Here is a 25,108-nt window from a genome sequence, read left to right on the forward strand (position 1 = left end):
GAAACAACCCAGCTTTGGACTTGGAAAGCAGACAGCTGAATTTCCTGGCTTACCCTGTGGCCCACTTAATGTCTTCAGTCAGGTGACCAAAAGAGGCAAGTAAATTACACAGGAGCAGGCACTGGATGTCAAACAATAGATTATAGCCCCAGAATATTCCAATTTCCTTTTCTGATCACTCCAGCCACAATGTGCATGAGCTACGGCCTCGCTAGGCAAATTTTTATGGTTGCTTCTCCACATGCTTCCTATTTCCAAGAGAACTGAATAGGATGCTGCCGTCCATATATTCCTTCTCCTTTGGGGAATTTGGCATTCTTAATTTTATTGATGGATTCATTTGAAAGGGCAATATCGTTTCGAGCACGTTTCCTTTCCTATTTACAAGTGATGTAATGCCCTATAGTCAACGCAGTACGATGACAACTGATAAAATTGTAGTTACACGTAGTTGTATGAAGAACGATAAAGAATTTGATTTCTTATAAAGTATATTTTCTCCATACGGAAACGAGGCTTTTACAATCGATCCACAAGTCTTTATTGCTTAACTGGCATTTGCAGCAAGATACGGGCTGTCAGTGAGCAGCAAATATTGGCCTCGTGGATTTTACAGAATTAAAGCAAAGATGGATAGTTTGCCTTTTTGAGTTTATTCCTCGTTTTTAGTACACATGCTAAGAAGAGAACTAGAATGATGAAAAACAAATTCTTAACTTCTAGCACTCAAGTTATCACTTCCAGCATCCTTTATTCTCTAATAGAGTCTTCCAGTTTTATTGTCTATTGGTGGTTCATATTTATAATGTACGTACACAGAATTACACTGAAAAAAAGATTGTTACAATATAAATCACTGTTGAGTGGGAAAGCCTAGTCCAAATGGCTCGCAGATATTCTTGCCTCCTATTCTTTTTCTGGTTATTTGTCTGAAGGGCATAGCTCTTACCTGGTATTTTGATAGTTCTATCAAACGCATTGGCAGTGTTCTAATTTCAGATCTGATGCTTCCCAGCTATAGCAGATTTTTAGCTCATCAGCTCGAAAAAGCAGCTGTCTGCAATATGGGTTCATCTATTCTCCCAGTCTTTTCTACTTCAAATATTCTTAAAAAAAAAAAAAAAAAAAAATTGTGCTAATCCCTCAACAGTAAAAAGCAGCACTATATTAATTCACATGTGGCAAACACAGCATCTTCCCTGCCTGAACTGAAACTGCCATCATACCATTACTCAATCACCAACTGTTGCCAGTTCCACTGCAGCCACTTTCATAATGGTTCCGGAGACATTCAGTCTGCGGTATTTCTAATTCTCATTACAACTCTTTTACATATATGTTTTAAGACATTCTTGGAGTGCGGCATCAGAACAACAGCTACGATGGATTTGAATAGCATTTTAAATATAGCGGGTATGAGGTTTGTCTCTAACAGCCTTTCAGACATGTTAAAAGCCTGCTCATCCACTGGAAGGTACGAGGGCAGAGCTTGGAAGCAGGGTTTATTAGAAATGTTTTTGGGGTAGGGATGTCAAGGGGAGCATTTCTCGCTGGAATTACAGCAGATGGTACAGTGAACGACGACATTATGCCAAGCCACATAGTCAAAATTACTCTGATCTCCCAAAAAATCATAAGGTTGGTTTAAAAGCAATGAAAACTATCCATATATTTCTCCTTCAGAGTTTTTGGAGCTTCAGGGAGAAGCCGTCTTCCCTTCCAAGTCCTGATGAGTTGATACATTACTGATGAGTCTGGTGAGTCTGATACACATTACCGAAAAGATACCGTTTACATCCGGACAGTAAAGTCTCACTAAATCAAGAACAGGGTCTTGTTTCCCTCAAGGAGCCGAAATCAAAGATGCAAAAAACAAATAACTGAGTAGGTTTTTATTAAAATAGCGGGCAGAAAAACACAAAGCCTAGCATGCTGCCAAGTCAACTTGGGTGATTATGTGAAGGAGTCAGCTGTCTTCCTTCTTTTTCCACCAAAGCGATTTTTGGAACTGATAAAACAGCAAAAAGAAGAAAAAAAAAAAAGGCAGGAGGAAATCAGAAGTATGGTAAATGGACAAAAACCATGAATTTTTTAATTAATCTCATGACTTTCAGGACCTGGCACAGGCAAGGAGATAATCCATACATCTATCAATATTTAAATATTGGAACCTCATGTCCACAAAGTTCTATTTCATAGCAAACATGCTGTCTATCCAGTGTCTCCTTGCTAAAATTCATCACCTTATTGATTAGTATTTTCCAGAAAACCCGGAACTGGCACATTCCTCAAGAGAGTATTGGTTTAACATCTATTTCCAGGTGAAATTCATAAACCCTAGCACAGAAGTTTGTCAACATAAACTGTAGCACAGAAGTTAATCAACAGGTCTTAAAAGTCTTTGAAGACTCACTTCTACTTTTAAAGGATTAAATTGGACTTGAGTGATTAAGTCTTCTGAAGATGGTCAGCATCATAACCAGTGCCACCTGAAATTAACTCATCACCCTATTGATTCTTATGAACATTCAAAATCTCCAAGCACAGCCCATCTGCCTAGTGCTTACAGTAAGCACTACATTACTATCATCATTGCTTATTATTTGCATTAAAATAATACCTACTAACTCTACTATGCACTAAAGAAACATCTACTCAGTGAGCTCGTTACCAGAAGCACAGCAGCACATCCATGTGGCAACATACAGGTGAAACTTGGGCTACAATATAAAAAAAGCTGTGTTGAGAGTACTTCTCAAAACCTAGTGTTTTAAAGTGTCATGACCTGCTCAGACTTCTTTTAGAATCCTTGCCGAAGGGTCTAAGGAAGCTGCACACTAGCAGTTTGGGGACAGAAGTGAGATATTAGAGCTTAGAAATGTGCAAACACAGTGACTGGATTAAAAAATACAATAAAATCAAGCAAATCATATGTCAGCACTTACCCTCCCAGAAAGACACACATGAATCTCCCCAAGACAATCAGAGAATGGGTGGCAGCCAATATTGACAGGCAAAGTACAAAAGCATCCACTTAGATGTCTCTTTGCTCACCAGGCTACAGAGAAGGGCAGGACCAACTTAAATAAGGCCATATGAGAGACACGGTTACCAACTGGTTGAAGTTATAAATGATGTGTCAACATGAGAGAATACTATCAACTGTTCACGGATCATTTCAATATTCTCCTTAAAAACCCAGATACCAAGAAAAGAAAGTATGTATATCAAACTTGAAGATGCAACAGAACTAGAAGGAACTGCAAGTAATGGACAGACTGGGTAGAACTGAAAATGGTTGCAACTAACTGGGAGACAAAGTCCAGAAGCAAGAGGGTGAAATTCAACATGGAGAATCCACAGGTGGGTTCTTGAATTAGGCATGAGTTATTCACTCACATGAATAATTGAATAATTCACATACAAGACAAAAGGTTTAAGAACTTATATATTTCATAAACTGAACATGATTTACACAAAGGCTCCTTTGCAATCGTGGCATTTCAGAACATCAGCAGAACCCACACGATTCATGAAATAATCTTTCTGTTGTACTTCAAGATAAAACTAGAGCTGGAGTAACGTACTGCATTTGGTTCTGGATGCCACAAAAACAACATATTCCAAAAAGAAAGTACAGAGAATAGCAGTAAGTTCTGGAAAGCATGATCTCAGGGGAAAGACTAAGCAAACTGGGAATGTTCAGCCTAGAGAAGACTGAGACAAACCAGTCCATAAGGTCACAAAAGACTATTAAAAAGAGGAAGGAATCTGGCTTCTCTTTCTTCCCTAAGAAAGTTTTTCTTAATGATTGATCTGACTTTTCCTAGCTGTGATTTAAACACTTCTTGCCTTCTGGGCCACGGAGATAATGAATAGGGAAGCACCAAAATAAACTGCCTGGGGGGTTGTGGAGTCCCAGAACAAGTCAGGCAAATATCTGCGGAGAGCAACATCGTTAAAGATGATCTGACATGGAGAAAGGATAGCCCCTTCTAAGACTCTTTGTCCATGATTGTTCCCTGCTTGCAGCATTGAAACAAGCTCACATAACTTTCACATTTCACTGTTCGATGCCATACAATCACACCCTGAAAGACAGCAATAACCTCTCTTGAAGAGCTTACTACTTAACTAGAGACCAACGAGGAGAAAAGGAGGAGGGAGAGGTCAACTCTTTTACAGACAGAGGAGGAGCACACAAAAGTGGCCCACTAAAATCACAACAGCAGAAGTCAAATCTCAAAGCACAGATAGAAATGTAATAGGAAATGCAGCAGCAGAAATTCTGGAAGTAACCACCCCTCTGTTACTTGCTGCAAGCTGGAGTCGATGATTTCAAGAAATTGCTCTACCTTGTATTAAAAATGGATGGGGAATGCTCGCTCAAAAAGCAGCCTCGCAATAAATGAGGCTGCAACAAGCACCCAAACCAGAAATAGTGTCACTATTTTGCAAGCAAATGTAGAGGTACATGTCTGAGTTTCAGTCCAATCTCTTAAACACAAATCATTTATATTATCTTTTTTAATCCAACAAAGGCTTATATGATGAATGTTTGAAGACGCTCACACGAGATGCACAGGAAACCACTATAAAAACCACCGATATTCTCAGTTGCTGTCAACACCTGGTACTTGAGAAAAGAAACTATTTAACTGTTTTCTCCTCCTCATTATTACTCTAAACTGTTAAATGGCAGGAAATAAAATTACTTAAGAATCTCCGAGGGGTTTGAAAAGGTAACAGTGAAAAGATAGCATAATTATGCATGAGTATCACTAATAACATTCTCTTAAATGAGCTACCTGATCAGATTCTTAATACACAAAACTCTGCTCCTGCCCAAGGCCCTCCTCCTCGTTTGTGGATTTAATATGTCAGTAAACACTCTAGGTATTAAACACACCTCAGATTCTCTCCTGACTCCAACCCTCATGTGATGGTCATTTTTACTTCTCATTTATCCTTCAACTTGGACAAATTGGTGAATGTAAACTGGGTATGTAAAAATGGGTAACATCAGGAAAATTAAGTGAAATCCTAGAATTACTTCAAAACATTCACTCCTATGTTTAAAATACTGTAAACTTGTACAGAAAAGAGGAAGAAATTATTCGCGGTTTTGTGGAAGCACTAAAATAAGACTCGGGGTCCATTGTTCTAAGCCTCAAGCTAAATTAAAATGCAGTCTCTGCCCCAATGAGCTAAGTTAATAACTTGTGGGTTCTACAAAAGGCTTTGTTGCATTGTTGCAACTATTATTCATGGTCAAATGTCTCTAGCCACTATCATAACTACATATGCCAAGGATAGATTTGACAAGGTCAAAAAATTGTCTCTGTTTAGAAGAGGCATTATCATACAGACTAACACTGGTATTTATAATATTTTATATTCCTTGTCTTCATGTTAGGTTTTAAATATGTTACATAGACTCAGCTAATGCTTCTCTACTTGAAAACACATCAACTTTCTACTTGTTTATTATTATGGCCATTCCACATGACAATGGATTGTTCCAATGAACAATCACAACTAATATTAACTGACTGCATATCTGTTGGACAGCAAATCAAAGGTTAACCCCTGTGCCTGCTTTTTACTTTTATCTAGCAAAGAATAGCCTTTCTACTAAGATAATTTATCTTCTACTTTTTACCCTGGTGGTTTTCTAAAACATAAACTATAGAAAATATCAAACACAAAATATGAAATACAAGTTGGGTCTTCCATATCCTTACAAGGCAACTTTTTGAAATCTCATAGTTCATCTACCTAGAAACACCCAGAAACAGAAAGATGACCAGTGATGTATCAAGAACTTGCAAAAGTTTGAAAAGCTCATTAAACCCACATATGGACATACTCCAGCATTGAGTGACCTCACCTCTGTAGGTTTCACTGCATGGGAAGTAATTCTGTACAAATGAATTCATGCTGAAAAAAAGCAAAAATCATGGAACACAGACAAAGGAACCCCAAGAACCTTCTAATAGTAAATCAAACAGAAGTTGTAGCTGGTAACTAATTAGCAAAGTTTAGGTGTAGAGCTAACGTGCTGTTCTCCTACCCTGGCAGCTGAACACCTGAGAAGAAGGAGATACAGCAATGTGATGCTGTTAAAATAGAAAGCAAACTATTCTTAGGTATCTTAAAAGCATGTGAAAGCTCATCATGTTACTCAGAAACATGAAGAACTCACCTAAAACACTCGCCAGATCTGGACACACCACTTGAAGATGTGAACAAAGTGAGACAAGGCCAGAGAGAAAAACAAAAAAATACAGGAGGTTTAAAAAAATGTAACGTTGGGGAAAACAGGAATGAGTTGGCCTCACACAAACCAGGAAAGAGAACACTGTAGCTGAGCTCTACATCTATTTTATATATGTAAAAACTTGCTGTAGACAATATGGTGACAGCCTCAATGCAGTGCCATTTGCCACTACATAGCCAGAAACCTTTTCCTAAATCCAGGCTCTATCTTCCTTGTTGAAAATGGAATTATTTCTTTTTGTCTTCTCAGAGGGCACAGAGAACTAACTACTTAAGAAAGACTGTAGCTAATATTTCAAAACTTCTGGTGAAGAGAAATTGGGGCAAACATCTGTCAAAAGCATCCTAGATATAAGTGAACAAAGGTGAGGGTGTAGACTAGATAAAACTGGTTGAGATCCCCTTGGAGATACAAATATAAGATCAATTTCTCTAGTTGAATTTGTATTATAAGAGTAATCTCCAGGCAGCGAATACTGTTTTAAGTAATGGGCAGGAAGTATGGTTTTGTCAAAACAGAGAACTACTTTAAAAATATTTGCCTTCATTTTCACTTTTATCACTCTTAATACAATTAAAGTCAAGTCTTGCAGCAAAAGTCCTGCTTATCTTAAAAAGTAAGCAAATCCAATCAATTTTGGTAATAATAAAGGTTTAATAATAGACAAAGCCTTAGATTACAATTTCTCAGTCTTTTTACTATGAAGTTTTATTAATGAGATTGTTGGTAAAAATACCTGCTTTGGCATCAAGCAACATTATATCTGAATGTAGCAAAGGGCATGAGAACCAGCATTAAAATACACTGTAATTTAAAACTGATGAAAATAAGTAGATTTAGCCTTTAAAACTTCAATGCTTTAGTAAGGCAATGGCACTGAGACCTCTTAAGTGCATATACTGCTTTTGAAAATAGAACAGAAGCTCTCTCAAAAATGCTACTCTTCCAATTAAATTCCCAGAAGCTGCCTTGTGTACTGGAGGACCATAGCTGTTATTCCAGTGATGCTTATTGTGGCAGTAATGCAGTATTTTAGAGGCAATAATATAGTCCACATGAAATTAGCATACATCAGTGCTTGGAAATTAACTTAATGACCAGATTTGCATGACATGTCAGCTCACTGTGAAAAGAAAGGGTCATCCTGCAAAGTGGCAATGGGGTTGTACAGGAAATCGATATTAAGTAGTGCTCAATACCAAATACAACTTGAGATGCCGAACAAGCTTCAAACTCCACAGTGAGTCACAGATTGACCTACTCTGTGATCATCCTCACAGGATATCATAAGCTCTCCAACCAAAAAAAAAAAAAAAATTAGTTTCTGATGTTCCTGGTTTCTGATGGCAGATGGTTCCCTTTTGGCTGAATAGTGGTGAAGGTTCTTAATCAGGTCTACAAGGATGGTGAACGTTCACATTGCTGAAAGAGAAGCATCACTCCATTAAAAGCGAGTTCATAAGCAAGTGTTAATCCCCATGCAATGTAGCATTTATCATTTTTCATGCAAGTGCTCATTCCAAGAGGATTATCACTTCCCCATCCTGCCCTCTGGCTGACTACACAGGGCAGAGAAATTCTTTATTCCATATGGAAGGGGAGAGGGAGGTTGAAGGAAGCTGTGATCTCCAGCTTCCAGTTCTGCTGTAGCTACTCCAAGTTGAAAGTGGGAAGGAGCACAGGCCAATCTTGCAGCAGTTGCTCTTCAATGAGAGTATAGATATGGCTTCCCAGAAGCTCTCTGGCAATTACTAACACATCTCATACTACAAAGATGGGGGGCAGGGAGGCAGGGGGTGCAAGAACACGTATCTGTGCAGATCCTACCAGCCCACCCGAGTGGTCAGATGCACCTTTGATTTTTCCACACACAGAGTATTTCATTTGATTGAAGTGATTCTATTTTAAATGCCCCAGGTATCAGTAAAGTGCCACAAACCAAGCACTGAAAGCACGGCTCTACAGCTAAGAGCTGTGAGTACAGAAAACTGCTTGTGTAAGTTTAAGAAATTTGAGCCACCTTTCCTAATTAGATATGCACTTTTCTAAAGAACTGCCTCTTGAGGTGTAACAAGCTTACAAAAGAACATATTTTAAGCGGAATTCTATTAGTTACAGGATACTTTTGCTTTCCTTTGAGGCGTAACATCCTCCCCTCTCCACTGATGTCTCTCCTCGCAGAACAGAGTCTGCTCACCTGGGTGCTCTTCTATGACAGATCTACTCATGCAATGATGTAATTGTCCACAACAGCATGTAAAGACAGATGTTCTAGACCAAATGGCACGTCAAATCCATCACAGAGGCAATCGGAGCACTCTTTTGTAATACGCCACACATACATAAAGTCAAAAGCACTGCATATACAAAAGCAGCTAATAATGCTGATAATTTTTATCTGGCAGCCTACCTCGTTCCTCGGAAATAAATGCTGCAACAAAAACTAGATTACATGAATGACATCTAGTGGACATACCCTTCCATAACAATCAGCATTTGCCATCTCAAAGTCTCACAAGCTTCACATAGTAAAAGCAAGCACCTGAACATCAACTAAACAACAGTAAGACTTTTCCTGTTTCGGGGTGGGTTTTTTTCATTTATTTTCTCTTTATACAGAGAAAGTATCATAGTATCATCATGTGGTCATGCCTTAATCTCTCCTGTGCCCCAAGGGTTAATATTATTCACCATAAATCACCAGATCCTCAAATTCTTAAGAATATATAGCTTTAGAAGGCTGTGAACACTGCCAAAGTCCTTACTCATTTTGACCATTCAAAAAAACCTTTGGGTTCCATTCCCAACCAGAAAGAGCTGATTTTTCCTGCTTGTACAATGCCTTGCACAAGGGACTGTGCTGTTTTATTGAGGGTTTCTAGCTACAATGGCAATACAAATAGCTATTTATATATGCAGGATGATACGTCAGGAATCATTGGGTGATATTGCTGCACACAGGCTTCTGAGTTCTTTTTCAGACTGCTTAAACATATTTCAGCTTTTGAGTGGCTGCACTCTACATACAACTGTAGATACAATGACTATGAAACTGTTTTTGCTCTTCTGAAAATAGAAGTTTCTTTTTCTGCCCTGGATCCAGTAAGCAGATTAGAGGAAAACAGTGATCCAGTTCCCATCAGAATCTCCTCTACAAGCCCACAGATCCTACTTTTATCTCTTTCCAACCAGCTACAATTTGAAAAGCTATCTACTGATCAAGGCTCTGTTAAGCTGCCCTTCCAAAGAATTAAAATTTGACATGGATATATAAATCTGTAATGGGTGGTAACCCTGCAACATGTTTGTAGGCTAACCATGCTGCAGTGAATAATACAAACTAAACCCCTCATCCCAGCAATGCATGAACGTGGAGGAAACAATGAACAGCAAACCCAAAAGACAAATATGTCCACTAAGTGACACTGAACATCAGTACACCTGTGTTCTGATCCTACTTTTACTAGAATTCCTCTCATGTGACCACAGACAAGTGCCAGCCTAATAATCTCAATGTATACCCAGGTTAAATGAGCATAAATACATGTATAAATTCAAATATATACGTAAGTTCATACATGAGAATGTTTTATGATGGACACACAATAGTCTGTGACATTTCCCAGGAGATCAACAATTAGATGGTCTCAGTTATCAGCTATCATTCCTTAACAGTAAATGTGATTATATGTATCTATTTTGCAAATTCAAAGTGTTGGACTCAAAAAAAATCTTGCAGGCATTTCTTAAAGCAGAAAGATCAGGGGAAAAAAAAAAAAGTATCAGGTTTTAAATTAGAAATTAATTTCATTTTCATCTGAAAAGTCCCTGTGTACAGGTAAGAAGCTGTCTATTCTATGTGAATACAAGGTCAGCTTCTTTAAAGTGCTGTCTCTGTGACAGGATAGGATATATATGAATGAAGCTGTAACTACATCTCACATCATACACTGAGCACGTATCTAAAACTGCCTGAGGCAAACCTACTGATTTGGTTTCCAGACAGCTGCTCTGCCCAGGAGAGAGGCTTGACAACTCACTGAAGGACGATCAACAGAAAGGTATCGATATAACGGTGTCAGGTTTGAATAACTAGAATTCATTCCTCATAAATGAGCAGCTTTCCACACAGGTTCCCACAGACAATTACTATACCTCTTCATGGACTAAAATGGCAAGGAAACAGAATCCTTCCCTACTCCAGCACTTCTCACCACGCAGAGCACCAACTGTGGTCCCTTACAATCACAATAACACCAAACTGTTCATGCAGTCATTAGTTCATCTAGTCATAGGACAGTAAGACGCTTCTGAAGAATCTAGGAAGAAAATCTACAAATAGAAACTTGTACAAACAGAAAGAAAGAAAATAAAGTCCTGCAAATGATATCTTTGTTCCCTTGCTCTACAGAATCCAGGATGACACCAGCCCTTCTGGTTGCTCTCTTTCCTGTGCCTCACAAGATAAAGACAGAAAGGAAGCAGCTTGTTGAAAACTCAGACCTGTTAGGTCAGTAGCTCAAGGAGATACACTAGGTCACTAAAGTACCTGGGATATTGGGTATTCATCATACGAGTCAAGACATGTGTCTTGAGGATGGCCAAACCATTCTTTGGCAACTGGAACTATACAGTGTGAGAGAGCAGACTTTGCTGCTTGAGAGCACAAAGTTCCTATTCAGTTGGTCTGTGGATACATTTCATTTTCATGTAATGTCAAATGAAATTTTCACGTCAATACTTTCAGCAGTGATATTTCATTGTTCAGAACAACAATATAGGACGATGGGCCCCCAAGGCAGTCTAAATAGTTCTGGTGAGTAATATATAGATAAGGTTCACAGAGTAGGAAGGGTCGTTTTGCATTTCCCTGAATCTAGAACCCCCCAAAAAAGTCTGTATTTTATTTCTTTCCTGTGCATAAGTTCCATCTTCTCTTAGATTGAGCCATTACAGAGCAGAAAGATGTTCTTCCATAATATCCATTTTGGACTTATTTAAGGAGAAGAGTTTCATGCATAAAACAAAACTCTGTAAACAATCCAAGTTGTAGTCTTTGTTGATTTTGATTCCAAGACACATCAACCATAGAAGTACCCCATTAAAAACACATAAAGACAGAAAATGACTACACGTCACCATTCTTGTGTGGAATAAGCTATTAGAAATTTCTGAACAATTGGTATTATGCTGTTGCCCTGTCCACTAGAAGACAAAGGGAAAAAAAAAAAAGAAAAAAAAGAGTCATGAAAAGTTCTGTGAGATTCTCCAGAGCTGAGTTAGGAAAGTTGGTGCACATTGTGCCTTTGTATGAAATGCATCTCTGCTGGATGAATCAGGTAAGAACAACTTATTGCATTTCCCCATTCCTGTGATGAGGCACCAGTGAACAGGCGGGATTCTCTTTGTAAGACTCATGGACAGGACAAAATTCCACAAGCAAAAAGTATGAGATGCAGATGCTAAAAATAATGCAGAGATATTTATATCTATGACTATACGCATCTTCCTACTAACTCATACCTTTCAATTCCTTGTGAGCTTACACCTTGGTTTTCATAACACATTTCAACTGCAAGGCCTTTGACAGCTTCCTCATATGAAGGGAATTTTATGCCTAGCACAACAAGAAGGGGATGCTTAGAGAATCTAAGTGATGCTTTAATGTAAAGAACATTAATGTTGGGTCTGATGAGTTTGGAAAATGCACAGATCAGCCAACAGAAAAGATAATTGGTTAAAATAATTTCTTTCCTGTTGTGGTTTCAACTTCTATGTGGAACGGTTGTGCCCTTTGCATATTCTGAAAACAAACTGAAGTATACTCGAAAAGACCTTGTGAGTCTTAAGACCAAATCTGCAACAGAAATGATATCATATTCACTGGGAGGGGAGGAGGGGAGAAGATATCTGTAAGGGCTTGGTTTCTTAGCTTTTAAAGAGACTGTCATGATTATGGCCCGAGAGAAAACAGCCCTGTACCTTTTGTTAAAAGTTTGCCTCTGAAAGTTCTGCCTGGTTATTCGGGTGCCTTCCCTAAGCTGCCCCAGGAAACGTCCTGTAAACACACAGGTTACAAAAGACTCTCTCAGGACAACAAATATCCATTCCGAGTGGGCCAACAGGAAGATGAAGATGTGAAGGTCTAGATCTCACGCATGGTACGGGCAAGACAGCTACATTGCTGAAACCACAAGAATGAGAGAAGACCTTATCACCCCAGCAGAAAGACAGTAATACAACTTTACTTTTCAGCACAGTTCTGTAAACCGGATGCTTTTAAGCCCCTAATTTCCTCTGGATAATCATGGAGCAGCTGTAGCTAAACAAGGTGTCTCATTATAGAAGCTTGTTTTAAGAAATTGCACTAATTATGTTTAAGATGCAGCCCAGAACTCAAGGTTTGTGTTTTGACACTTGAAAGCAAGCAAATTGGGATCTGATTACATACACTGTATCACAGGACTGACCTATTCAAACTACATCGCCCTGATTGAAAAGCAGATATACTCCAAGCAGAGAATTTTTCATGAAGGGTTCAGCACTCAAAAAATCTCTGATTTTGGTTGATTAGAATCTAGAGCTCTTCATCTTTGTGGCAGACTGGAAAGCTCACCTCCACTGGAAAACCATAGCAAACCTTTACAGACAGCTCTACAGGAACCCCAAAAGACATTCTGCACTCAAAAGAAGTTCAAATCTTTTCCTTTGGGTACTGGTGATGAGCACACAAAACTGAAAACTCAGATATTTCATCATGTCACCAAGTGAGCCACGTTATCAGTAAACGAGAAAAATCTTAAAAGAGTACGAAAATCCCCATACACCAAAGTTTATATCTCTTTTACTAAGAGCTTGTTGCTCAGACCAGAAATAGATTTTCAAAGGAGCTACAAAATCTTGGTCATTTCAGGAAAGAGAAAACCCAGCTGCCCACTAATGCTCAATTTTGATGTTTGTAAATACAAGGAAAAGAAAGAAAGGTCAATCTAGAGAACGCATTCAGGGATAAATTATGCTGCAGTTTTTCAGTCAAGAAGCAACAGGGAATTCAGAACCAAAGTTTATATCTCTTCTACTAAGAGCTTGTTGCTCAGACCAGAAATAGATTTTCAAAGGAGCTACAAAATCTTGGTCATTTCAGGAAAGAGAAAACCCAGCTGCCCACTAATGCTCAATTTTGATGTTTGTAAATACAAGGAAAAGAAAGAAAGGTCAATCTAGAGAACGCATTCAGGGATAAATTATGCTGCAGTTTTTCAGTCAAGAAGCAACAGGGAATTCAGAGAAATGACAGAGATATACCCAAAGCTAAAGCTGGCCTTGTAAACAGGGGACATCACCAAGTGAGCCATGTGATCAGTAAATGAGAAAAATCTTAAGAGTACGAAAATCCCCATACACCAAAGTTTATATCTCTTCTACTAAGAGCTTGTTGCTCAGACCAGAAATAGATTTTCAAAGGAGCTACAAAATCTTGGTCATTTCAGGAAAGAGAAAACCCAGCTGCCCACTAATGCTCAATTTTGATGTTTGTAAATACAAGGAAAAGAAAGAAAGGTCAATCTAGAGAACGCATTCAGGGATAAATTATGCTGCAGTTTTTCAGTCAAGAAGCAACAGGGAATTCAGTGAAATGGCAGAGATATACCCAAAGCTAAAGCTGGCCTTGTAAACAGGGAAAAAAAATAGAGCCATTTGCAAAGATATTCTGAACAACGTTATTCAATATAAGCTCAAAGAAATAAAAGCTACAATACCATTCAGTATACACTACTGAGTGTGTTAAACACAGCAACGCAACACTTGCTATAACAATTGTAAGCAAAAGAAAAGTACTATTTATGTTCATATTTAAGATGCTTTTCACATACATTTTTCATATTCTGAACAACGTTATTCAATATAAGCTCAAAGAAATAAAAGCTACAATACCATTCAGTATACACTACTGAGTGTGTTAAACACAGCAACACAATACTTGCTATAACAACTGTAAGCAAAAGAAAAGTACTATTTTTGTTCGTATTTAAGATGCTTTTCACATACATTTTTCATTACATTTTGGTCAGTGCTCTAGCATGACTCTGATCAGACCTCTGCCACACAAAATATGAAGTACATTGTTTAGATTTTGCCTTTTAAACATATATGAAAGGATCAACTGATCTTCCATGCTTTACCACAGTCTGACACTTTTTAGCAGGACTGTAGGCTCTGTATCACTTCAAAGTTATAATTTTCTACCTGTGTGAAAACTCAAAATACAGCAAACAGAAACAAAATAAGTTGAGGACATAAGGAAAAAAAAACCACAAACAGTTTGCTACCACGTACTTGTTCTGAAATAACACAGTTTGCTACCACGTACTTGTTCTGAAATAGAATTTCAATTTTCTGAAATGCGATTTTTATTATTTGAAAGACTTCTTGTTCACTTGCACTAAGTATCTTGAAAAAATATGTATTTCTAAAAATTATCACTGTGATACTCACATAATAGTAAGTTTAGTAAGTGAAAGACAATCTATTCAATAACTGGGATGACAGACGAAAGAAAAAAAGTCAAGTTTCAGAGTTCTCTTCCAAACTATAGTACAAATGAGCTGTGGAAGCAACTATAAAAGCAGCACAATAGCAACAGTGAGGGTTAATTCAAGTTTCTGAAGAGCTTTGCAGCCTAAGTATAGCTTATGTTAGTAAAAGCAAAAAATAAACTCTAGAAAGCATAATATACTTATGGTTACAATCAGAATTATAACCATGCTAGCTGATGGAATGTTAACAGATGAGCCATAAACACACACACAACTCCACCCTAATCACTGGTTTATGAACAAGAAAATTCAGATTAAAATTGTTTGCAATATTGAGGTAGTATTTCTAATATCTGCTACAGAAACAGAGGAACCATAGTTTACATAGGAATTTAAAAAAAATAGTTATTTACATATTGACTAATCTAGATTAAACCAGAAGATAGCTAAAACAATCTCTCTCCTCGAATTTTGTATGTCTAGAGAGCTGTCTATAAAAAAAGAAACAAAGGATATTCAACGTATGCCTTTCTTTTCATTTTGACTGTGGAAAAACAAAGGCAAAAGGAGATAAAAGAATGCAAGTTTCATTTACTCAGCCAAATGCAGTCCGGTGAAGATAAAATGTTTTGTTTAGTCAGGTTTTTGGTTTTGCTTATACAAACTTCAGACACTTCAGATCTGTTTTGTACTTTCAACATACCAAAGTTCAAAAAGGGCTGCACCAAAAGGTCACATTACAGAAACACAGCAGAATGTAACTGCTTATGCAGTGGGTGCCTGGTTAGGTTGGGTAATGCAGAGATGGTTACATCAAGTTTCCCTCACTTTCTCTAAAAAAATGAGATGCTAAAGAACCTGAGTGAGGTTTAAATGCAGTTCTCCCAGACAGATGCCAGGAACTGTTTCTCTCAGGATTGAAAGGACTCTGGTCAGAAATTAAGAAATCCAGGCTCTGTTTAGCTAGTTGCAAGCATGACTACTTGATGAGAAGTGCCAAAACTATGAAACAAATAATAAATTTTTTTAAAATTAAATATATACCCAAGTCTCCATAAATTAGGATGGCCTCCATCAAGAAAACAAAATGATCCACTAGGAAAGAACACAATTTTCTTTGTTTACTGGAAGAGTTTCCCATACTAGCCAAAAGTAAGATAGAACTTGCAGTCTTCTTTTTTTTTTTTTTCCTGTGCTTGTTTATATGAAGAAGTTCATGTTATTTTAAGGTATTACAACCCTATGAGTTCCTATGCAGCCTATGAGTTCCACTAGGGAGATGTTGTCTTACTGAGCAACAGTGATTTCTAGCAAAATCAATATAAAATGACAAATATGTAGAACTCCCAGATCTTCATGATCATTTAGATTGTTCTTGTAGACTCACAAAACAAAAATATCAAAATTCAGAGGCAAAAGGTTTAAGTTTAAAACTGGTATGGAAGTCAGATAACCCTTAAAAAAAAACAAACCAAAAATGATTTCTCTGTCAGGTGAAAACCAATCAAGTCATCACGCTAGCTTTAAAGTCATCCAATTTCAGCAAACACCTTTGATCTATTTCAGTGTCCTGTTACCAATCAACTGGAGATGAAGAAATATGCAAAATGCAGAAATGACAATGAACAACAGAACCTTGTCCTGCCCAGACATAGACACATTACAGACCACAGCAGGTCATGGGAAAAGTCAAGTCAGTTCTTGATCTCATAATACACAAAAATCACAAATTCCAAGAGCAAAAAAACCTAATGTTTTCTGCTTACCTGATACGGAACAATACTCCCATGAGCTGTACCCCAGCGCTTTGCTTCAATTTTGAAATTCAGGTAATTAGCTGCTACATGAGTGAGACATGCAACCTGGAAATGGAGAAAAGGTAAAGTGTTCAGGAAAGCTGAAACTTCACTGACAACTTCTCTGAGATTTCTGTATGTTTCTATGTGCTTCAGATACGTGAGTTAAAATATTTACGTCACAAAAGTAGCTTTTACATATTAAGTATAATATACACTTTTTAATACAAAAAAATTCAGGTTATATCTATATGATGGAAGTGTTTGTATAAAACTCGATGAACTCAAAAACTAATACATGTCCTATAACACTAGTAATACGAGACAATTGTAGCATTAAACTACCCTAAGAGATAAGACAGTATTACTCTATTTCATAGAATGGTCAACTGCAGCAAATTAAAAAACCCAAAACACCAGTGTCTTGTCCAAAGTCTGGTTTTGTATAATTACAACTCAATGAACTCAAAAACTAATACATGTCCTATAACACTAGTAATACGAGACAATTGTAGCATTAAACTACCCTAAGAGATAAGACAGTATTACTCTATTTTGCAGAATGGTCAACTGCAGCAAAGAAAAAAAAAAAAAAACCAAAACACCAGTGTCTTGTCCAAAGTCTGGTGGGAAGCATGATGGATTTGTGGGACAGACCTCACCATTTCCTGAACCTCAATCCTATGCTTAAATCACAAAGGCTTTTTCTCAGTTAGAAGATTATCTTTCTGTTTTCTCCTATGCTTCTCATTTTACATGCTTAAGCTATGGAAAATACTTCTGAATTCTTCAGCTCCCCACATGCTCTGTAATATTAATTAAGTGGTAGGCTTTGATAAATCATCTGCCATTAGAAGATAAGGAGAGATTTATCAAGTTATTAGTCAGACAGACAAAACTGGAAAAAGATTAATTTTGTGGGGAACCTGCCATGCTAATTTAGAAACCAAATTTTGAGGGGACAAACGTATATTTTGTAAGCACAAATATATCTAAGGAAAAAGAAGTGAACATTTATGCTGCAGTAATGCATGCAGATCAGTGGTTCTGTTATAATCAATGGCAGATTCTTTATTCTAATTTCTTTGAGAGAATACAGCGTGTGGCTATATACCTACAGTCAATAACACAATAAGGCATTGCATTTAACATGCAAAGTGATCACAAATTCCCCAGACACAAATGTATTTGTTTTATGCTGTTAACTAGTTGTGCCAGCAAGTGCAACTGCTGGCCTAAACAATAGGTCACAGGAATATTTTTTTCCAAAAATATTATTTTCTTCATATTTCTCCCCTAGATGGAAGAAATTTACTATGATGATCTAAGTGTTTACACTATTCCATACCTACTAATCTGTCTAATCTACACCAAAACATGCAGTAATTAATTCAGAGTCAACCATCCACATTCCAATACATGAATTTAATCAGAATTTCTAGAAAAAATATTGTCATTTCTTTTTCTTTTCCTTTCTCCATATATGCTGAAAAGGCAATGGGAATGTGTCACTCTAACATTTAAAGCAAATATTTAACTGCAAATCGTGGATCCAGTGATGTAGTCCAGCAGAAAACCTAGGAAAATATACAGCAAATAAGAATTTAACTGCTACCAAAAACTATGTCCACGTATACTCTCTACAAATACAATGCCTTATTCCTGAGTAATGTTGGAAAACTCTTTGTAGCTGGATTTCAGCAGCAGCTTATTCTATCGCAGTGTCACTTCATTCAGCTAAAACGTTGAACAATGTCTAGTCTGTCCTTCAGGCCCCAGGAAAATCTCCGCAATTAAGGAAACGGATCTGGGACGTACGTAGAAAGGACTTTTTCTTACGGATTACAACTTTCCTCAGCAACACAGAATGAAACACACAGTTATTACAGAGGGAGTTTAATGAGTCACAGAAGTGTGTTATTTATTAGTAACAGATACCCTAGACTCATCATTCCCGTCGTTTTTCACTTTGGGATCACACTCCATACTCATATTTTTCCTACCACAGCAAACGGTGCCCTGGTTTGAGGTAGAACAAAACCAATTTTCTTTTCAGTTATTTTACATTTCGCTGTCGTGGTTTAGGCTGGGCTAAACAAGCGACAAACGGCTTGTGATGATCATGAAATATTAATCATTGGATATTCTTCTGTATGGCTGGTGTGTAACAAACATGACACAGCTGCTGTATTCCACAGAAATTTCACTGACCGGTAAGAACATTCATTACAATGGGCTTTTAATTACATAAGGATGCCCTCTGTGATACGTGCATTTAACTTCCCACACTCCTGGAAGGAAACACTATACCAAAGTTCACTCTGGGAAGGACATGGTGAATTAAAACCTAGTGAAACAGAAATCCTAAAATATTGATATTGAATACAATGGAGCCAAGATTTCATTCCATTTCTTTGTTTATAGTCTATGCTGTAGAAATAGAGCTATGAGTTTCTGTCCTGGTTTCAGCCAGGAAAGTTAATTTATCTTTCTAGTGATCCCTGTGAAAGGGATTTCAATAATACCTGTTGTCTTTAGTTGTTGCTAAGTGATGTTTACATTATTCAAGGACTTTTTTTCGGCTTCCCAGAGAAGAATAGATAGACCAATAGAACGGCCAATTAAATACTCCATACCATAGATGTCATCCTCAATATATAAATGGGGGTTGTCCAGGGGGCAGGAATCCACGATCCTGTGGATCCAGTGAGAGCATCTGGTGTTACTATTATTACTGTTATTATTAGTGTTATTTTTGCTTTTCTGATATTGTTCCATTAAAATTCCTTTTTCCCAATCCATGAGGTTTTTTGCCTTTCCCCTCCTTTTCACCCTCTTCTTCCTTGTAGGGGAAAGGGAGGTGAGCGAGCGACTGCGTGGCAGGGGTTAAATTAAAAAAATAATTCTTCACAAGAAGTTTCAGAAGAAAATTTCCATACTTTAAAAAAAAAAAATAAATCTTTTTAACACAGTGCTGCACATTACTTCAGCTTTCTCAATATGACAAATATAATTCTTTCAATGGTGTAAAACATACACATGTAGATTTCCCCAAAGCACTGGTTCATAGTACTATAGGAAAAAAAGAATTAAAACATAATACACACTAGATATTGGAACTGTGCCACTACAGCTTCTGCTCAAAGACTTGTTTCAGTAGCAATAGAGAGTAAATTCCAGAGAAGTCACAAGCTTTGTAAAGACTGAGAAATTTTGGAATTAAAAGTTGCTTAGACTGTATCAAGGCCTCAGTTCAACATGATACTTAGTCGGAAGAATAATTCCATTTCAGTCAACGTACCAATCACTTGCTTGAATGCATATGCCTACATATTCTGTTGAAAATACTTTACTTATTGTTTTTTCATTAAATCATGAAGGAAAAAGGCTTTTGGTTCCCCTTGACTCCCTTCTCTCAGCTGGGTACTTTGTTCATAGTCAAATCAGGCAGCCAAAAAGAATTATTATTATTAGTAGTATTATTATCATCATCACCATCCAAACAAACATATATTGACCACATCAAAGTAAATATTCCAGTGCTTTCTGTTTCATGTATAAACACACTTAGTTGAGTGAACTCTGTGGCTTTTTGCCCCTTTATTATAACTCTCTAATGAACTCAACAGACTTAAAAGATGATTCTATTTCTACTGTCCCATGAAACTCTTACAGACAGTCCCAGGACTACCTTGCTTTCCCTCTTCCTCTCTTCTTGGCTTAGCTCATTCTCTCTGGTCTCACCAAAGATTTACTCTCACTAAAAAGGCACTACCCAAAAAAAATAATCTTTCAGTGTATACATTTTATGTCCTCAATAAAGAACACAAAGAATTTATCTACCTATACCTTATGGTTGTTAAGCAATCTACTGAAATATAAGTATAAAAAAGACACCCCAACTGAACATTATCCCCTAGAAAAAAATGTTTACAATGTTTTAACAAAATAAGTCCAAATTCCCCTGTAATTCAAGACTCAGGACCTCACTGCTACAGACACTTCTCGCAGTAGGAATATCTATCATACAATCAATCTCTCAAAATGAAGTTTGGGTACAACTGTATTACACATTCAGTTAAGTATTTTTAAATCTGTATTTAAAACTCCTTTCCTGAAACCTTATAGACCCATTTCTTTTCTCCTTTAATTAAGAACTAATCCCTAAAAGTAACCTTTGGGCTTGTAACATTAAAGCAGATGCAATCCAATGACACAGACATCTCTGTATTCATTTGCTTGCAGAGACAGATCTATGCACTGTAAATATGTATTATCAAATATCTACAGATAAGCGTTTCTTTATTTCACATCAATAAAGGGAACACACATTTCAACATTCCTTTCTGATATTACTGTTGACGGCCAAATCACATATTTGCGTTACTGACTGACTTAACCCAGAACAAAAAGAGAGCTGCATTATGGTCTGAGAAGTTACGCTCAGCTTATGATGGAATCAGACAGATGGGAAACAAGATATTAAAAGCCACAAGGTGAGCAGACAAAGAAAAGAGGCAGAATTTCAAAAGATTTTTTCTCAAGATAGCACATCAAACATAATCTATTACAATGAGTTCACTGAGTCAATCAATCATTTACATGCAAGTTCAACAAGTGTATATGAATAATAAAGCTTTCCAGGTAACTGGAAAGAGGAGAAAATAACATTTTAATTATATTTTTTTACTTTCTTCTCCCTCCAATTTTGTGTCTGCTTTCCTGCCATGTGTCTTAACGAGGCTTTGACTCTTAGCCAAGTTAATTTTTGCCCCCCTCATTCTTTTTTCACTTTTTCTTAAAGTAGGCATGTAGACTGCCTTTTAGGAACTTTGAGACGTGGGCATTTTACAGCAGCACAGATTACTTAATTTGCACTATACTATTGAACTAGTAACCCAAATATTAACCTATAACTTTGTATAAAAAATCATCCTGGAAAATTTCAGTGCCTTCTGTTGTCAAACAGTCAATAATCTTCCACTTACACCTCTTCTGTATTTCTGGCAACACGGAAAAAAGATTTTTACATAAGAAAAATTTGAACCCAAGCTCACAATCCTCATTTGGTGTATGCTAACAAAGCTCTCTTAAAATCACTGACCTCATGCTGGCATTTATCTAATGACTGATTTTACTGTTTCACATATTCCCCTTTCCATGCTGCAATAAATAGTTTGACAGTAATAAATCAAGATTCAAGTTCGATTCATTTTGCTTTTGCAGTTCCCCCCATCGCCCTTCTCATTTGCATATTTGTATTGAAGCTGCTTCCATGGACACGTGTATGGGGTGATCCTCAGCTCTTGCTTCTTGAGTGGTTTTTTTATTAATAAAAAAACCCCATCAAAACCAAAAACCTCTATCTCTCCCAAGAAAACCCCACCCCAGTTGAAGGCTAATTATGTTTAACCACAAGGCTTAATGAGAGCAGAAATAAGTTCTAACTAGTCTACAATCACCTTGCTGCTGCCATAGGCAGTGCATACATTCGATGTTACATCCTAAGCATTGACACAACTGGTTCAGGATGTGGCACCACACCACAATGAATGGTGCTGTTCTACCAGCTTTTTGGGCAGGCAACTGTGTTTCAAAGTCCTGCAAGAAGAAACTGGGCAGCAGGAACCACGGCCTTGCCAAGAGGCATGAAAGCTGCCACAATTCAAGGCTGCCCATTTCCACAGCAGCCCAGCAGGAAGCCACAGCCTTCCCAAGGAGATGTCAATGACCATCATCTTATGTCCAGGCACATAAGCGACTCCCATCTAGCCCAGAGTTGAGAATTCTGCAGAGGTTAAAAATCAGTTCAGGAGTGTCATACACCCATAGGCTGGGCAGACATCCCCACTTGCAGGTACACAGCAAAGCCAATGCTCTGGGTGGACCTGCTTTGGCAAAGGGGTTGGACTAGATGATCTCCAGAGGTCCCTTCCAACCCCATTCTGTGAAAGGAGCAAGATTTTACTAATTCATCATTGGTGTCCCTAAATCTGTGCCAGGCAACAGGTCTGACCTTCTGAATTCACAACTGTTGTCCCATAATCTCTCTCCACATAGTTCTTTTCCCTCCCCTTCAAGACCCGGGAGTGCTGTAGCTGCTTTCAACCAGTGCTTTGCAGACCAGCAAATTCCAGGAATGACTTTGAAGAGGTCTGCAAAAGCTAATAAAGAAAAGCAAGACTGCTATCACGTAGGCCAAGGCTTACTTTAGAAAATGTCTGTGGTCACGTTATGAATGCTGTGCTCTGGGCAAAAAGTGTTTTCTTCCCAGCGACGCCGATTCCTTTTCATGTGAACCTCCAGGAAGCCATCGTGACATTCGCCCTTCCCAAAAGAAAACTCCTGGCATTAAAGCATCAGCAAACAGTATAATCCCAGCCACAAATGCCATCTTGTAAAGATAAAAATCAAATCCGTAATGACAAATAACTACAATTTCAGAACAGGTCTCATATCAGGTCCTGTTTTATGACCTCCCAACCAGACACGTAGGCAGGTACCCAACTCTGTGCCAGCAATCACAGGCAGCTTGTGGGACTTGCTGATTAAAGTCAGCCACTTGGCCAAACAGAAGACAGCAAATCACAGTCACAGAAATGATGCACTAGGAGATGCTTAATGAACTAGAAACAATTAAAAAAACACAAATGCAAGCAATGTGAAAAACAAAGGTAACGTAGTTGAAAACCCCACCTTGACCACGGATTGTCAGAAGGGATGAGAGCTAAAGAGAGCAAAACAGGCTTCAAAGTGCACAATTGTGTAGATACTTTTTTAGTGTGAGAATGAGAGCTGAAAACAACTTCCACTTTATAAAAAAAAAAATCAAGTTTAGACTACATAAATATAAAATACATAAATATAGAGAAACTGAGGCATCTTCAAAAACACAAGGCGTTTGCATAGCAGAGAACTGCCAACTCAGTTCAGTGCAATGCAACAATAAAAAGAACTGATCTACAAATGAGTTTTTTAATGAGCTATACAGAGTTTACAGAAGACCAGAATGAACACTTCTGTGCTTCCCACAGCTTGGAGATCATCTTCTGATTAAGATTAAATTATTATTAAGAGTGGCAAAGACTTGATGCAACTAACAGATGTAGGACTTGAAATGTCAAAAATATGTATTACTCAGCACACAGTTTCAAGAGAAACTAAATGTTAAACCGACTCCTAAATTTTCTTAGTCTTCATTAAAAAAAAGAAAAAAAAACACCACCACAAAAAAATACTGAAAAGAAACTATACACACGCAGGTTAATTTCAGGTGGGGAATCACAAATAAAAATCCTGACCATTGAATCTCTTAGACAGTACAGGCATGAAAGAGCCAAAAAAAAAAATTATTTTAAATGAGCTCCAGTTGAAGAGAGCAATATTTTTAAATGAAGAATAAATTACATTTTCATAATGAAAATAATATACTACTAAGCTTTTTCTGAAAGTGTAAAGAAACATACTACTTCAGTCACTGAGAAATTCCTGTTTCAGCTTCATAATAACACAGAAACAGCTCTAAGGAATTCATCATTTAAAAAAAGAAATCTATGAAAGACTTTTGTTAAAGATCTGTTAAAAAAACCAAGAAACCAAAAACTCCAAAATTGGTCTGTACATGCTGTGCAAAATCTTGGTGTGCTTCTATACAAATCTTAATCAGATGGTCCTATATTATTTTTCTCCCAAACATCTGACTCATTTAATTAGCAGGTACTTATTGAATCTTTACTTTCCATTTACTCAGGAATACACAGCCCAAGCACTTCACTGAATCTCCTACCAGCCCTTTTTGCACATCATATGTTGTCCACATTGTACCTCTGCCAACCTGAATTCCTATCAAAAGACACTTCCCTGAAACAAGAATGATTCATCTACAAAATTTCAGATTTGCACTCCAAAGAACAAAGGCACTGAGTTTCTCAGGACAAAAATAATAAAAAAGAAAATCCAAGGCCATCAACGTATTTTCCCATAACTTGTTGCTGGAGACAGATGAATCATTTTAACGGTAACTTTGAAACAAATCACTTTTTGGCAATTCCATGACGTGGAAAATTCAGCCAAAACCCTGAAAACTTTGGCAAAAATATAAAAAATAAAACCAGATGCTGATAACAGACATATCAGACAATCTTAAGTACAAATGACACTTCTACAATCATTTCCTCAAGTCTCCATCTTCTCTGAAGAAAGAGTATACATCCACTGAAATATTTAATGCATTACACTCCACGTTTTCATACAGCTTTACTAAGTCCAGGCAAAATTCAACTTGTGAAAAGTTTCTTATGTACATTTCATATAGTTTTTTTTTAATATCATAACACATTTTCTTATATTATTCCTTAATCATAGTCTTTCCCACCAAGAACGTATGCATTTAATATGGATTACAACTTATCTGGTTTTTAATTGTATGTAATGAGTTAGGTTGATGGTTGGACTAGATGATCTTAAAGGTCCCTTCCAACCTAGACAGTTCTATG

The 25,108-nt window shown here is 37.3% G+C and overlaps 1 protein-coding gene across 1 annotated transcript in view; it reads right to left on the reverse strand.

Annotated features, from left to right (window-relative positions):
- LOC106895962 (succinate--hydroxymethylglutarate CoA-transferase-like) overlaps positions 1-25,108 on the reverse strand; it is a gene marked incomplete at its 5' end in the record, with an annotated part of 91,436 nt that overhangs the window by 48,870 nt on the left and 17,458 nt on the right. Inside the window, one exon of the mRNA XM_014955641.1 lies at positions 16,584-16,679. Coding sequence (XP_014811127.1) covers positions 16,584-16,679 — 96 coding nt within the window. The remainder of the gene's footprint in view (positions 1-16,583; positions 16,680-25,108) is intronic.

Source organism: Calidris pugnax, unplaced genomic scaffold (genome assembly GCF_001431845.1).
Source record: "Calidris pugnax isolate Ruff unplaced genomic scaffold, ASM143184v1 scaffold290, whole genome shotgun sequence".
NCBI classification, from domain to species: Eukaryota; Metazoa; Chordata; class Aves; order Charadriiformes; family Scolopacidae; genus Calidris; species Calidris pugnax.